We start from the raw sequence: 17,294 nt of genomic DNA, 5'->3' as shown, positions 1-17,294 counted from the left end.
GCCTGAGGATTGGGAGCAGTTTAGAATTCAAAAAAGGACCGAGATTGATTAAGAGGGGAGAAATAGAGTATGAGAGTAAACTTGCAAAGAACATAAAAGCAGACCGTAAAAGCCTCTACAAGTATGTAAAAAGAAAAAGATTAGTGAAGACAAATGTAGGTCCCTTACAGTCAGAAATGGGAGAATTTATAATGGGGAACAAGGAAATGGCTGAGCATTTAAACAAATACTTTGGTTCTGTCTTGACGGAAGAGGACACAAATAACTCCCCAGAAATGCTAAGGAACCAAGGGTCTAGTGAGAAGGAGGAATTAAAGGAAATTAGTATTAGTAAAAAAAATTGCTGGAGAAATTAATGGGACTGAAAGCCGATAAATCCCCAGGGCCTGATAATCTGCATCCCAGAGTACTAAAAGAGGTAGCCATGGAAATAGTGGATGCATTGGTTGTCATCTTCCAAAATTCTATAGATTATGGAACAGTTCCTGCAGATTGGAGCGTGGCAAATGTAACCCCACTATTTAAAAAAGGAGGGAGAGAGAAAACAGGGAACTACAGATCGGTTAGCCTTACATCAGTAGTAGGGAAAATGCTAGAGTCTATTATAAAGGATGTGATAACAGGACACTGAAAAAATATCAACGGGATTAGACAAAGTCAACATGGATTTATGAAAGGGAAATCGTGTTTGACAAACCTTCTGGAGTTTTTTGAGGATGTAACTGGTAGAATCGATAAGGGAGAACCAGTGGATGTGGTGTATTTGGATTTTCAGAAGGCCTTTGATAAAGTCCCACATAAGAGGTTAGTGTGCAAAATTAAAGTACATGGGATTGGGGGTAATATACTGGCATGGATTGAAAATTGGTTAACAGACAGGAAATAGAGAGTAGAAATAAATGGGTCTTTTTTGGGGTGGCAGGTGGTGACTAGTGGGGTACTGCAGGGATCAGTGCTTGGGCCCCAGCTATTCACAATATATATCAATGATTTGGATGAGGGAACCAAATGTAATATTTCCAAGTTTGCTGACGACACGAAATTAGGTGGGATTGTGAGTTGTGAGGAGGATGCAAAGAGGCTTCAAGGCGATTTAGACAAGTTGAGTGAGTGGGCAAATACATGACAGATGCAGTATAACGTGGATAAATGTGAAGTTATCCACTTCGGTAGGAAAAACAGAAAGGTAGAGTATTTAAATGGTGATAGATTGGGAAATGTTAATGTACAAAGGGTCCTGGGTGTCCTTGTACACCAGTCACTGAAAGCAAACATGCAGGTGCAGCAAGCAGTTAGGAAGGCAAATGGTATGTTGACTTTCATTGCAAGAAGGTTTGAGTACAGGAGCAAGGATGTCTTACTACAGTTATACAGGGCCTTGGTGAGACCACACCTGGAGTACTGTGTGCAGTTTTGGTCTCCTTACCTAAGAAAGGATATACTTGCCATAGAGGGAGTGCAGCGAAGATTCACCAGACTGATTCCTGGGATGGCAGGACTGTTGTATGAGGAGAGTTTGGGTCAACTAGGCCTGTATTCACTAGGGTTTAGAAGAATGAGAGGGGATCTCATTGAAACGTATAAAATTCTGACAGGACTAGACAGACTGGATGCAGGGAGGATGTTTCCCCTGACTGGGGGTTCTAGAACGAGGGGTTACAGTCTCAGGATACAGGGTAGAACAGTTAGGACTGAGATGAGGAGAAATTTCTTCACTCAGAGGGTGGTGAACCTGTGGAATTCTCTACCACAGAAGGCTGTGGAGGCCAGGTCACTGAATATATTTAAAAAGGAGATAGATAGATTTCTAGACACAAAAGGCATCAAGGGGTATGGGCAGAGAGCGGGAATATGGTATTGAGATAGAGGATCAGCCATGATCATATTGAATGGTGGAGCAGGCTTGAAGGGCCGAATGGCCTACTCCTGCTCCTATTTTTCTATGTTTCTATGCACTATCTGAAGAAGAGGAAGGCAGTTCTCACCGTGTACTAGCCAACATTTGTTCCTCAACCAACACCACCAAATCAGATCGACATACTTACCACATTGCTGTGAGATTGTGGGACCTATCTTTGCGCTAATTGGCTGGTGCATTTGTCTACACAACAGTGACTATACATCAAAGTTAATCATTTTCTGTGAAGCGCATTGGGATGTCCAGAGGTTGTGAAAGGCACTAAATAAATGCAAGATTTTTCTTGTTTTCAGAATGACATCAGTGATCAAAGTGTTAATTTTTTTTTTGCTTATCAATTATTATAATTGTTGTAGACACTTCAAACACACTATAACCACATGAGCTGGCCTTCAGGGGTATGGAAAGAAACTTGCAAGGGATATCAAAATCAACACAAAGGGGGAGAAATTCAGTATCGCCCCATTTGGGGCACAATTATTGGCCGGGCGCAAACGCCTGCCGCTAATTATGCCTCCGACTGCAAACTTGGCTTCTATAGCCCCTGGAGGTAATTGGAGCGCAAAATCAGGCGCTATACACCTCTCTTAAGGCGCTAACGCCGAGGTGCGAGGCGCTACCTCAGAGCGCTGGTGAAGCTCATGTGATGTCAGTCAGCAATGGAACACACACACACTGGCGCCGGCCAGTTCTTACAGGGGAGGGTCGATCTTGCTCTCCATCCACACCCTGCTCATTGCAGCCTTGAATCTCGGCTTGGAGAGACCTGTACATCAAATCTGTTGGAAAGAACTAAATCGATGCAAGGAAGATCAAATCAGAAAGAACCTGCAAAGTGCTGCTCAGTACCCAAAACTCCTCAACACAGCTTTGAGTATCTCCTGCAGTCTCTCTCTCTCACTCAGAATGCGCGGTGCAAAAATTTTGCCGACAAAAAAAGGCAGGAAGTGGTCACCTTTAAATAGCGCTCCCTCAGTCCCTTCCCGACTGCAAAACGCTCCCCTCAACCTGTCGTTGCTAGTGGCAGGCGGTAAGACGGGGCGCGCCACTCAATATCCGGTCCGGGACGTTGCACGCTCGACTGATTGTGGTAAACCACTGTTGTTCACTGTGTTCACTATTGTTGTTGTTGTTGTCGTTCACTCTTGTTTCACTATGACTATGCCTCAGCTGACTCCGCCCTTGGCTACCTGGTATAAGGACGGCTGCACGGCAGCTCTCTGCCATTCGGTTGTCCACTAGAGGCATAGTCCTGATCTGTTTGTAGTTGCATTCAGTAGTTAATAAAAGCCTGTTGTTCTGAACTCTACTCAGCCTTTTATTAGAATCGATAGCGCATCACTGATGTCATGATCTGCGGGCGCAGGAGATTGTGGCGGTAGTGTTTAGCGCTGCCGCAACAGCCTAGTCAATTTCGTGAGCGACGCAAACATCGCCGCGCTAGTTGCGTTGCACCCCATTAGCACCCTCTTAAGGCGCTAACGGGAGGTGCAAACCAACCGAATTTTTCCCTCAACGAATTTTTACTATTATATTAGGAAAAAGAGGGTAGTCAGGAGCAATGTTGGCCCCTTAAAAACTAAAAGTGGTAATATTGTCAATGATGCCAGAAATCCCAAGGAAACTAATATTGAATCAGGGACAGGGACTCAAAAAAATTAACGTAAGTAAAATAACAGTAATGAAAAAAATAATGGGATTAAAGAGTGACAAATCCCTAGGACCAGATGGTTTCCATCCCAGAGTTTTAAAGGAAGTAGATGAGCACATTGCAGATGCCCTAACTATATCCTTCCAAAGTTCTCTAGATTCAGGAACCATTCCTTTAGATTGGAAAATTGCCCGTCACTCCATTATTTAAGAATTGCGAGAAAGGGAAACCAGGGAATTATAGACCAGTTAGCCTAACATCTGTTGTTGGGAAATTGCTAGAGTCTATAATTAAGGATAGGGTGACTGAACACCTCAAATTTTCAGTTGATCAGAGAGAGCCAGCAGGGATTTGTGAAAGGTAGGTCATGCTTGACAAACCTGATTGAATTTTTTGAGGAGGTGACTAAAGTAGTGGACAGGGGAATGTCTATGGATGTTATTTATATGGACTTCCAGAAGGCATTTGATAAAGTCCCACATAAGAGACTGTTAACTAAGGTAGAAGCCCATGGAATTGAGGGCAAATTATTGACCTGGTTAGGAAATTGGCTGAGCGGCGAGCGGCAGGCAACAGGCAGTAGGGATAATTGGTAGGTACTCAAATTGGCAGGAGGTGACTAGTGGTGTCCCGTCGGGATCTGTGTTGGTGCCTCAATAATTCACAGTATTTATTAACGATTTAGATGATGGCATAGAATGTCATATATCCAAATTTGTCAATGATGCAAAGATAGGCAGCATTGTAGGCAGTGTAAATGAAAGCATAACATTACAAAGGGATATTGATAAATTAAGTAAATGGGCAAAACTGGCAAATGGATTTCAATGTAGGCAAATATGAGGTCATTAAACAGTGGAGGTCAAAAGAGACTTGAGGGTCCAGGTACATAGATCATTAAAATGTCATGAACAGGTACAGAAAATAATCAAAAAAGCTAATGGAATGCTGACCTTTATATCTAGAGGGCTAGAATGCAAGGGGGTAGAAATTATACTGCAGCTATTCCAAACCCTGGTTAGACCACACCTGGAATACTGTGAGCAGTTCTGGGCACCACACCTTAGGAAGGATATATTGGCCTTGGAGGAAGTGCTGCGTAGGTTTACCAGAATGATACCCGGATTTCAAGGGTTAAGTTACGAGGAGAGATTACACAAATTAGGGTTGTATTCTCTAAAATTTAGAAGGTTAAGGGGTGATCTGATCGAAGTTTTCAAGATATTAAGGGGAACAGATAGGGTAAATAGAGATAAACTATTTCTGCTGGTTGGTGATTCTAGGACTAGGGGGCATAGTCTAAAAATTAGAGCCAGATCTTTCAGGAGTGAAATTAGGAAACATTTCTACACACAAATGGTAGTAGAAGTTTGGAACTCCCTTCCGCAAACTGCAATTGATGCAAGATCAGTTGTTAATTTTAAATCCGAGATTGATAGCTTTTTGTTAATCGAAGGTCTTAAGGGACCTGGGCCAAAGCCGGGTATATGGAGTTAGATCACAGATCAGCCATGATCTAATTGAATGGTGGAACAGGCTCGAAAGCCTCAATGGCCTACTCCTATTCCTATGTTTTGTCACCCTGTTAAAACATCCACTAAGTGGGATTTTAAATTACTGTATCCTAGCTCCGTGAAGGTAATTTTTCAGATCAACCCATTCAATATCTCAACAGCTGCATTGAGTGGGCATATTATATATTAGAAGTGTGGGCACATGCACAATTAGAATATATGTCGAGCTTTTTTAAGAAATAAATGGCATTTCTATAGTGCCTTTCACAACTTCAGGACAGAAAAGTGCTTCACAGTCAATGAAGTACTTTTGAAGTTTATTCACTGTTGTAATGTAGGGAAACATAGCAACCACATTGCGCAAAGCAAGGTCGCACAAACAGACCATGAATTATTTTTTTAACCAATGTTGGTTGAGGGATAAATGCTTGCCAGGACACTGGGAAAGATCCCCATATGTTCTTCAAATAGGGCCATGGGATCTTTTACAACCATCTGAGAGGGCAAATGGGACTTCGGTTTAATGTCTCATCTGAAAGATGGCATCTCCCTCAGTACTGTCCTGAAGTGTCAGCTGAGATGATGTGCTCAAGTCTTGGAGTGGGGCTTGAATCCACGAGAGTTCTATCACTAAGCCAAGATGGACACCTTGGGTGTTGTTATTAGTAGGGGATTGGAGCCCTGGAAAATGTGCGACAAAGATTTACTAGAATTAGACCAGGAATGGGAAGTTGTAATTCTGAAGAACTCAAAACATAAAAGGATGAGTCTCAAAATTGTTAGATTTTGAGAGGGTAAATAATGGAAGATTATTTCCAATGGTGAATGACTTGGTAACAAAGCAGCATGAATCAGGATTATCATTAGAAGAACGATGAAAGATTTGCTTTACTTCACAGAGAGGGTTGTTAGAACATGGACTGCTTTGCCATAAATCATTGGCCCTGAATTTGCGGTCAGAGGTTTCCCGCAAGGAAATGCCTCTGATCTGTAAAGAAGATCTGCGTCTACCTTGGGCCTCGGGATCCACGGTGACTTGCGCTCCTGGGCCACTCCGGGTATGCGCGGGTAGAGGCTCACGTATCCCAGGGGCACATGCAGTTCGCAAGTGAATGAACGAAGGGGATCCCCGTTCATGCTTATGGGGATTCCATATGTACGGAATCCTTTTAAGCATGAATGGGAATACCCAAAGAAATACATGTACACATCAAATACATTTTTTTAAATCACATATTTAAAATTAATTAAAGTGCCAGTTAATTAAATATTTAAAACAAAATTTAATTTTTTGAAAAATAAATTTAAATGTTTTAAAGGGGTTAAAAATAACCATACATTATTGTACAGGTTTTTTAATGTTTGAATGATTGAAAAAAAATTATTTTTATGTTCATTTAAATTCTTACGCTGGTAAAAGCAGGCCTTACGCTTGCTTTTACCAGGCGTAAGAATTTCAGGGGCATTCGCTGGGCAGAATTGCCCAACACTCCGCCCACCGATGCCCTTTTCCCGGGGAAGATTCTTGACCGATTGCAATTTCCAGTTTGCTTCCACGTGCAAAAGCCTGGAACTTGCACGGCCCTTACGGGCGCGTATGCACCCGTAGAGGCCACAAAATGCGGGCCATTATTGAGGCAGAAACTGTAATATAATTTAAAAGGGAATTGAATAAGTATGTGAAAAGGAAGAGCATAAAAGGATAAAGAGAAAAGGCAGAGAAATGGGATTAGACAGCATCAGTTAGCACCATGATGAGCTGAATGACTTACTACTGTGCTGTAATTTTTATAAATGTATGAAATACATGCTCGTTTATGTAAATAGAAATGATTTTGTGAATTCTGCATTTGGCGAATTCCAGTCACCTCTTGCAATATAAAATAGTCATTACCATGCATTCCAATATGGCGAAATGACCTTCTTCAGCAGGCCATTCAAAAAACCCTCGATAATTGCCATTTAGCTAATTAAATCTTTTTTGTTCTGCAACTGACAAGTGGATTAACTATTCATTAAAGGCATATGCAAATTGTCTTGTAAAATGCAGAGATTGTAAAGGCAGTTCTTTTAGAACGCAGCTGGTGTTTGCGGCAGCTACATTTGTTTATGCAGTTATTCACGATGGCATTGGGTTATTTTTTGCTATTAAGCAGTTGGCCATGTAGAACTCCTGTTGGTGAGAGGAATAGCTGTTCATGGACTAGGAAAAAAAGACCTCAATGGCTCTGTTTTCTAATGATGTCAAATGGGAGAGCAAGGGCAGGGAAGAGAAAAGACAAAATGGATAAGGAGAGTTGAGCATGGAAAGGAGAAAACAAAGAGGAGTGGTCAATCTGTCAAATAGGCATGCTCAGGAGACAGCGGAAGCAGATTGTATAGATTCATTCAAATGCAAATTAGATAGATTTTTTCCAGAAAATATATCTTGGGATACAGTATATGAGTAATTAGAGATAGGACATGGCAAATGTAGCATGCTGGGAGGAACCGGTCACTTTGGACCTAAGGTTCCTAAAGCTCTCCACCACTAGGGATTCCCTTGCCTCATGTTCGGGTCTGTTGAAGACCAATTGATAGAGATTGATTGCTGCAATTAGTCGACAACGCCATTATCATTTTATCATGCAACTACCAGGATGGTAGAAGGCGAACTAGATAGACATTGGTCTTTTTTCATCTAGCAATTCCTATTTTCCTAGAAGTCAGAGAAGAAAAGACATCAGTTTTCTCAATTTTCCTTCTAAAAATGCATCACTTCACACTGCTCTGCATTAAATTTAATCTGTCATTTCACAAGTCTACTATCCTCCTCACTGTTCATTACATTTCCGAGTTTCGTGTCATCTGCAAACTTCAGAATTATCCCCCCATACCCAAGTCCAGGTCATTAATGTATATCAAAAAGAGCAGTGGTCCTAATACCAAAACCCGATGGTCACCACTTCATACTTCCCTCCAGTCTGAAAAACAGCCGTTCACCACTACTCTATGCTTTCTGTCCCTTAGCCAAATTGTAACCATTCAGTAAATTAAAAATATTCTTGTGCATATGGCACTATTACCACAGAAATTACTCTTCACTTTTGATGCACAACACACCAGCCACACAATGTAGAGTACTCACATACTCTCTCTAGAACAATACACTCAACACATGAGAGCATAAATAAATATATATAAATAAAATACAATACTCATCATATTTATATAGTGAGTGCATAATATACAAATTCCTGTTACGTAGGCAAATATAGTAGCCATTCTGTGCTAGCAGCATTCTAGAAACAGCATCAAAGTGAATTACTAATTTTTTTTGATGGCATTGGTTGAGGAAGGGATGTTGGCCAGGGGCATCTGGATAACACCATGCTCTTCCTTGAACAGTGCCATGGGATCTTAATGTTTTCCTGAAGAGATAAGCGGGATTATTCCTTAATGTTATTGAAGGGCATCATTCTATTATGGTAGGGAGGAAATAAATCTCCTATTTGCCAATCCAGCAGTGAGTATGGTTCTCTAAATGTCACAGCAGAGGCAGTAGTTTGCTGCACAGGGTCCCTTGCAAATGGGAAAAGTCTTGTGTAATAATTAGATTTTTTAAATCAATATCTGTGGTAGATCTATTTATCTATTAAATACATGGAAGATTTCAGAGCATTATGTAGGAAGTTACTGCATGTTTAATTTTAGTATTTCTTGGCAGTTTTACTACATTATTACTTCTGTTGTACACTTTCACCAATCCACGCAGATGTAAGATTTAGTTATTTTGTACAGTGTGCATGCAAGATTAGATAAGTATGTGGGGATTTATAGTACACACAAGACATGCCAAATTAAATAAACTCTAAACCATCTATAAAGGCATGTTTATTCTATCAAACATTGGTCTAAGTAGGTTTTGTTCCATAACAGTGTAGGATGTCTATGTTGCATACAAAGGCGTATCCTGCATTGGTCAAGTGTTGTACTGTGGAATTGCATGATGATGTGGTGAGTGTGTGGAATAAATTAAACTCACTAAAATATGGCTTTTGTTTATCTCAAATGTTTTAAATTTAGGATGTTTCTAATCATAAACCCTGTCTCCCTTTTCTGCCAGCATAGCGCCTATTTAGGACTATGAATGCGCTTTATCTATAAATCTTTTTGTTTTCAACCTTTTCTTCATTCTTGCCTACACACAATTTTAATTTACCAATTGTTCATAGAATTACAGAATTTGCAGTTTACTGTGCCTGAGCTACTGCCAGCTCTTTATTTAATGCTGTTTACTCTAATCCCATTTTCCTGTCCTTTCCTTGTATCCTTTCAGAAATTATTGGAATTGTCCCTTTGTTAAAAGTGACAAACAATCCAGATTACAGCACTCAAACAAAGCAGATTACTTAGCAACATGCTGACATCTCTATTTAGATCTGTTTAACCATAGATTAATTCCATCTTCGGTTAATCTTGGCTCCATGTGTGATTTCTCTTTGATTTTTGTGATTATGGTATCTATGTACATTAAGTTCAGAATGGAAATTTATGATGTTATAAAGGATGAAATACTAATGCGATGTATGTACATATACATTTTTAAAAGACATTAGACAGCATTTTGCAGCCTCTTATGAGGAAGGGTAAACATCTCATTATTTGTAACTTTTTTTACGTTTATTCAGAGTATGCATTTAAACCAGACCCTATGCCTTTATTTGGATCAATTTATATAATTATGAGGGAATTCTGGAGCTATCTAAGAAAAGGATAAGCATAATTTGAAAGTTGCGAACAAAATTTGGTAGCTTGAGTTGTGCTACGTGAAGTGTTGATCCCAAATCTCCCGGAGTGCTCTCGCATTGCTGCGTTCCAAAGTCAGATCAAGGCCTAACTTGCGAGTTACACTGTTACTTTTGCATTGCTTGGTATAACTGCACCCTTAGTGTCAGCTGTGGCTCAGTGGGTAGCACCCTTGCCTCTGAGTCAGAAGGTTGTGGGTTCATGTCCCACTCCAGGAACTTGAGCACATAAATCTAGGCTGACACTCCAGTGAAGTGCTGAGGGAGTGCTGCACTGTCGGAGGTGCCGTCTTTCAGATGAGACGTTAAACCAAGGCCCCGTCTGCCCCCTCAGGTGAACGTAAAAGATCCCATGGCACTATTTCGAAGAAGAGCAGGGGAGTTATCCCCAATGTAACGACAGAAAATGCTGAAAAAACTCAGCAGGACAGGCAACATCCGTGGAGAGAAATTAGAGTCGACGTTTCGGGTCAAACCCTTTTTCAAAACTGGAAAAGAAATGAAATAGATCGAAAGGCAGGGCTGGGGAGGGAACAAAAGAAGTGAATAGACATTAAGAGGTATTCAAAACGAGACGAGATGGTGATAGGACTAGTAAAGAGACAAAAGACGGCTCAGATTAGGTGTGAAATGTACTGGCAGAATGAGAGACAGCTGCCATGTAAAAAAAAAAGAGGAAAGGAGGGGGGAGGGAAAACCCGAAACAAAGGGGTGGAAAAAAAACATATAAGTAAAAATAGGGGCCGAGGTTATGATCTGAAATTGTTGAACTCGATATTGAGTCCGGAAGGCTGCAAAGTGCCTAATCGGAAGATGAGGTGCTGTTCCTCGAGTTTACGTTGAGCTTCCGTGGAACAATGCAAGAGGCCAAGGACGGTGAGGTCCGAGTGGGAATGGAGCGGTGAATTAAAATGACAGGTGACCGGAAGCTCAGGGTCACCTTTACGGACTGAAGAGGTGTTCTGCAAAGCGGTCGCCCAATCTGCGTTTGGTCTCCCCAATGTAGAGGAGACCGCATCGTGAGCAACGAATACAGTATACTAGATTGCAAGAAGTACAAGTAAATCACTGTTTCACCTGGAAGGGGTGTTTGGGGCCCTGGACAGTGGGAAGGGGGGAGGTATAGGGGCAGGTGTTACATCTCCTGCGCTTGCACGGGAAGGTGCAAGGGGAAGGGGTGCTGGGGGTGATAGAGGAGTGGACTAGGGTGTCTCGGAGGGAGCGGTCCCTACGGAATGCTGAAAGGGGAGGGGAGGGGAAGATGCGTTTGGTGGTGGGATCACGTTGGAGGTAGCGGAAATGGTGGAGGATGATCCGTTGAATATGGAGGCTGGTGGGGTGAAAGGTGAGGACAAGGAGAACCCTATCGTGGTTCCGGGATGGAGGGGCAGGGGTGAGGGCAGAAGTGCAGGAGATGGAACGGACACGGTCGAGGTCCGTGTCAACCACGGTAGAGGGGAATCCTCGGTTGAGGAAAAAGGAAGACATATCGGAAGCACTGGTGTGGAAGGTGGCATCGTCGGAGCAGATACGGCGGAGACGGAGAAACCGGTGTCCTGGCCAATAATTATCCCTCAATCAACATCACAAAAACAGATTATCTGGTCATTATCACATTGCTGTTTGTGGGAGCTTGCTGTGCACAAATTGGCTGTCGCGTTTTCTACATTACAGCAGTGACTACACTTCAAAGGTACTTGATTGGCTGTAAAGCTCTTTGAGACATCCTGAGGTTGTGAAAGGCGCTATATAAATAGGCGCTATATAAATGCAAGTCTTTCTTTTTTTCTTAGTTCCAGTTCTATTAAAATGGTAAAATTGTGCTAGCTTTTTTCCACTGTTCTAAAAGAAAAACTGGTTAAAGTATTACATCTTCTGCTTTAATGCTACATAGTGGATCTAGTTTTAAATGCCTTTAACTTTTAAACAATGTTTATCTCATGGCTGACATGTTCTGTCGTCATATATTTTACAGAATTTCCTGTGTAAACTAGATTGTTTCTGATAAACCTGGCAGTAACTGATATTTTTGTTGTGTAACTGTCATTGTTATGCATTAAGGGTACAGAGTGCACAGATAGGCAATGTTCTTACTGACAGATGCAGCCAACCTAAAACTGGAATAAATCCCCATGTAAAATTGGTGCACCATATATTACAACTTGTAACAGAGAGCAATTTCACGACTCTAAATTAATTTGTGACTTTAGATGACAGCTCAATGCCACATAAGCTTGGCTATTGCCATTTGATTTCATTTCAATTCCATTACAGTATTAGATTAATGCCTTGTAGTCGCTCCCCAAGCATTTTGTTTTTTATACATATATAAAAATGATAACTGATCAATGGGCAGAGGACTGTGTATAATTATACCAGTTTTCTGCAGTAATTAAGTTCACATTTTAAATGGGATTTTATGAATTGAGTATCACTGTAAAGTAATCTATATTATGAATTTGTATGATATGTTATTGGTATGATATATCTATGTATTTTTGGACATTTTGAGTTTTTAATTCATTTGTTTAAATATTTTCTTTATTTGACTGGCTATTTATAGAAAAGGTGTGTTGGTGCCGCGGTCTCATTACAGGCAGCAGCATTTCAGGTTGAAAACTTGGAGACCTTGTGCTGGCAGACTGCATCCTAGTGGTCTGTGACAAAATGGCATCTATTTTATGTAACCATCGAAATGAAAAGGCATTAATCTGTCACTGTGGTAACATTTGGATTTCTGCCAGTAGCAGGTAAAATTAGCTGCCACTGACATGTTGTTGACGCTAATGTTGATGGCTCTTGGCCTGAAATAGATTGATGTTTGCAGCAGGTGACACACAGACACATCAGCACATAGGAGATGGCAGGCAAAACTCCTCTCAGCTAGATGTGAAAACAGACTTGAGCAACATCATGACCCCTTGTCCCTTGGCTCCTGTCTCATTAAATATGTCAAAGGTTTTAAGTTACATCTGCTCAACCCTGCTTAGAAAAGCCGCTCCTGCTCCTATTAATAAACTTTGGTAGAGCTGGGCTGGTGCTGAGGTAATTGAAATTTAACTCACTGACAGTTCACTGATGCTTAGATTTCAATAGCAGCCTCTGTAGACAGGAAGCTAATGCTGTTTTAATGAACAGTTCAATTAGAAATGTCTTTTTAATACAAATAATCTATTTTGCTGCATTTCCTTAAGCCATTTAGGATGAAGACATGGAAAAAAATGATGCTGTTCAGAAAAGAACATTGCTCATTGTAATGCATGTTTGCTTCCCTGAAAGAAAAAACAGCCCAATTTCCAGTTTTATAGCACTGTTCACAGCACACTTCATAGTAGTAATCATTTTACAGTAATAATGTGTGAAGATAATTAAGCATTACAGTAAAGCTCCAAGACATGATTAATGAACATACTGAGGGAATATTTCATTTAAAAAAATATTTTTCACCCACTAGCAAGGGCCAAAACTACTTTTAGCTGGTACAAGAAAATTTCTTGGAAACAGTTTCTTACATCTGCAGTTCTCTTTTAGCCTCATCTATCGATTTTGTTAAAATGTCTGTGCTGTATGTCAGTGGGATTGAACTATCATGGGCCAATTAGATCTTGATACTGCTTTGTGACACGGTGGAGCAATTAGATCATTGGAAAACAATTGCAACCCTTTTTCAGCAGCCATGATGGCTCCCTTTTCCCCTCCAATCTGGGTATTTTATTCACTTTGCCCGGCCTCTCTCTCTCACTTCATTCCAGACTAGCCCTGTCCTTTACTTCTGTTTCTCTCCCTCCCTGCCAAGCATGCTCTGAGAACTTCAATTCTGTTTCCACTTCTCACCCCCACCCCCCCACTCAGTGTGAGCCACCCCCCCCCCACTGATCCCCCTTCCAGCTGTTCCCTTCACATGCCCCCACCCCAAACAAAAATACTCCTGGCTCCATAGTCCAATCCCTGTCTCTATGCTGCACTCCTAGCCTTCTGGTGCTGTTCCTGGCCCCTCTCCTAACCGTGTGAACTCTCGCAAATTCCCATTGGAGCCCACTGTTTTCCAGTTGAGAATTGGTACCATCCTGGCTCAAGTTTTACGCCGACAAGCCCAGTCCCACTGCTTCCCCACTCAACCCCAGCCTACAGCTCTGCTGCCTCCATGCTATTTACCAGCCCCAGCCTCAGATCTTGTTGTCTCCCTGTTCTTCCCAGCTCAGACATGCCTCCTTTCTATTACCTTCCAAACCCATAATCGCCCATAATTTCCATGCCCCCTCCTTGCCTCAGAGATCATACTCTCCTGAAACTCTTGCTCTCTTCAGACCAAACCCCCTTCAGCTTCCTGCCACCTCTGGTCCTAAGCCTTTCAATATTCTCTTGATGTCATCGGGACCTGACATGGATATGTTAAAAGGAACCCTTCTGGTCTTGGGTGGGTGTCCTTGCTACATGCTCAGTTGAGTAGGTTAAAATTGTGGAAGGTCAGCTCCCGGTGGCTTCAAGTTGACTAAGTGACCTGGGCAAATTTAACAGCCCACCCACCAAAGATTTCTGCAGTGCAACGCACATTTTGTTTTGCCCGCGTACAACATCCCGGGAAGTTAATTAAAGGTTGCCTGTCATTTGAGGTATTTATATACAATCTGAAAAAACCTCGCCTTACTACCAGTAGAAATGATCGCAAGTTATCATTCACACCTCTGGTCATGCCTATGGTCGCTAAAGAGGGCATCATGTAAGTAGGTGTTTCCTTTTGCAAAAAAAAATCATGAAATTGCATGGCCTTTACAGCATAACTTAAACTTGAACCTTTATCTGAAACATTGGCAGTGTCATTGGATTGAAATCACTTCAGCATATAGTACTGTATTATGTTTGTGCAGAGATTAGTGTTTGTAATGTGAAATCTGAGAGAACTAAAAAAAACTGCATGGGTAGGTAAAAATACAAATTTATAGTTTTACTATTATTGGTGCAAAATGAATGATCCATGTAAGTAATTAATTTGATTTAAGGTGTCTGTGTGGGGTTGGGGGGTGTAGAATATCAGCACACAAAAAACCTGTGTTAATGTGTTCTTTGTGGTAATGTCCTTCTGAAACGTTACCTATGCACTTAACTGCCTGCTCTTTAAAGAGCACTGCATGAATGAAGCATCGGCCCTGGCTACAAAACTTCATGTCTGGTCTCTCCAATTGGATTTCTGCCACTGCCACAACACCAGAACGGCTCTAACCAAAGTCACAACTGACATCTTCTGTGACTGTGACCATTCTGCATTATCCATCCTTGATCTCATTGACTTCTCTGCAACCTTTGACATGGTCAACCGTGCTTCCCTGCTGTCTAGTTCAGTGGGACTGCCTTTGCTGGATTGCACTGTTACCCTGTCTGATCATAGCCAGAGCATCTCCAACAATAGCTTCTGTTGCCGTACTGCACTGTTGCCTCTGGAGTCTTAAGAAAGAACTAATGTGTTCTTAATTATTAACAAAAATATAATGTTCTTGTATTTTCAAAGAGAGAGCATTTTTATGGATCCACATAATCAGAGTTACCTGTTTCAACCTGAGAATTCTTCTCATTTATGGGAGATTTAATTCAGAGTAGAACTGGATATAGTTGTGACCTAACATTCGTATGATGTGATATATTGGCAAGACATTCCTTTCTGTTGGTTTTAAAGCATTTATATCTCTTGATAAAATCAAACTTTTATTAAGATCAAAAATGTAAACACAATTGATATAATTGGGACTACATTGTGCTCCGCTTCCTTGTCTTCCCCACTTTAAAGTGTCAGCTGTGGCTAAGTGGGCAGCACTCTCACCTGAGTCAGAAGGTTGTGGGTTCAAGTCCCACTCCAGAGACTTGAGCACAAAAATCTAGGCTGACACTCCAGTGCAGTGTTGAGGGAGAGCTGCACTGTCGGAGGTGCCATCTTTTGGATGAGACGTCTGCTCTCTCAGGTGTACGTAAAAGATCCCATGGCACTACTTCGAAGAAGAGCAGGGGAGTTATCCCTGGTGTCCTGGCCAATATTTAACCCTCAGTCAGATTATCTGGTCATTATCACATTGCTGTTTGCGGGAGCTTGCTATGCACAATTGGCTGCCACGTTTCCTACATTACAAGAGTGACTACACTTCAAAGGTACTTCATTGGCTTTGGGACATCCTCAGGTTGTGAAAGGTGCCATATAAATGCAGGTTTTTCTTTCCCAATAATGCAACCCAGAAACATCTTAAATATTCACTAGTGTTACCTGCACCTCAATTGGTGTAAACACATCTTCTGCCACTCTGTGGTGCATTGCTACCATGAGAACAGTGTGGCCATGTGAGCTCACATTTCAGAATGGTAAAATGCTTCTGTTTGACTCATAAAATGTATTGGAAAATTTCCATTGCTTTTCTCTGGAATGAAAGCCATTGCTTTAGATGCAATTTAGGGAATAGGACCAACAGCTCCCCTGAAAATAACTTGCGTGAACCTAATTGAATAAAAAGACAAAATTTAATAGTTTAGATTATAGCTTCTTAATTGCTTAAACTTTCTAGAAAATATCAAACATTTGTGAAGATTTTTACCATTTAAATTCTGTTTTATTGTTACATTTCAGTACTGTGTAGTTTGAATAATATATAAACCAATCCATGTGCCACAAGTTGTTAAATATTTGCAGTATATGCATTCCTGAGCAATTAACTGATTAATGTGAGCAATCATACCAGGAAATGCAGCTGCACATTCTTTAAAGCCCTTTTTAATTTGAAATGCCGTAATCCTTGTCACATATGCTTATACAATGGGTTTGGAACTGAAAGTTTTGTCATTAAATGCATTGAATATGATCCAATCTGTGCTTCTGTGATTGACATAGATTTCAAGTTATCTGCAGACCTAATTTACTTAAAATCTTGGCTGAGCTCTTTGGGTGCCTAGTGCAAGATGGTGCTCTATTAAATGTTTAAGTTTAAGGAGAATTGCATTTTTATTACAAGTAATAAAAGGATGCTTATCTTCAGATGTGAATTCAAACCGTAAGTAGCTGCATCCTCAATTTAAAATACCCTTTTCCAGAAGGTAAAAATGAAAGATGAAAGAAAAATCGTTTTAAAGTTAAACTCCAGGTCCCAATTTTTAAAAATATGTTCGTACTCCTTCAAGTATCTAGATCCTAGCACTAATTCATTATCACTTTCTCTAAATAGGAGAGACATGTTTCAGAGTGGATAGTCTCCAGACATCCATGGGCCCAGGCATTTTTTGAGGTAGAGAGATTGTGGCCTTTTACAGTCAGATCAGGATGCACTATTTGTTGCTGGCTATAATTATGTAGAAACGTAGCAAGGCCTTTACACAATAGCGCTGTAATAAATTAGTTTATTGAGCAGCTCATGCCAGTGGCACTGATTAACCCCTTCAAGAAGACTTGT

At 41.0% G+C, this 17,294-nt stretch overlaps 1 protein-coding gene across 3 annotated transcripts in view; it reads left to right on the top strand.

The window, feature by feature from the left end:
* The window catches only part of bckdhb (branched chain keto acid dehydrogenase E1 subunit beta), a 536,758-nt gene that overhangs the window by 372,632 nt on the left and 146,832 nt on the right, over positions 1–17,294 (top strand). Inside the window, exon 10 of one of the 3 annotated variants that reach the window (XM_085997679.1) lies at positions 9,402–9,443. The exons of the other annotated variants lie outside the window; for them this stretch is intronic. Coding sequence (XP_085853805.1) covers positions 9,402–9,428 — 27 coding nt within the window. The 3' untranslated portion in view covers positions 9,429–9,443. Of the gene's footprint in view, positions 1–9,401; positions 9,444–17,294 lie in introns of those variants that run through there. 3 annotated transcript variants of the gene reach the window in all.

This window comes from Somniosus microcephalus, chromosome 9 (assembly GCF_052327205.1).
Source record: "Somniosus microcephalus isolate GS21.2 chromosome 9, FLI_Smic_1.0, whole genome shotgun sequence".
Classification (NCBI taxonomy): domain Eukaryota; kingdom Metazoa; phylum Chordata; class Chondrichthyes; order Squaliformes; family Somniosidae; genus Somniosus; species Somniosus microcephalus.
This window is presented reverse-complemented; position numbering and strand designations above follow the sequence as displayed.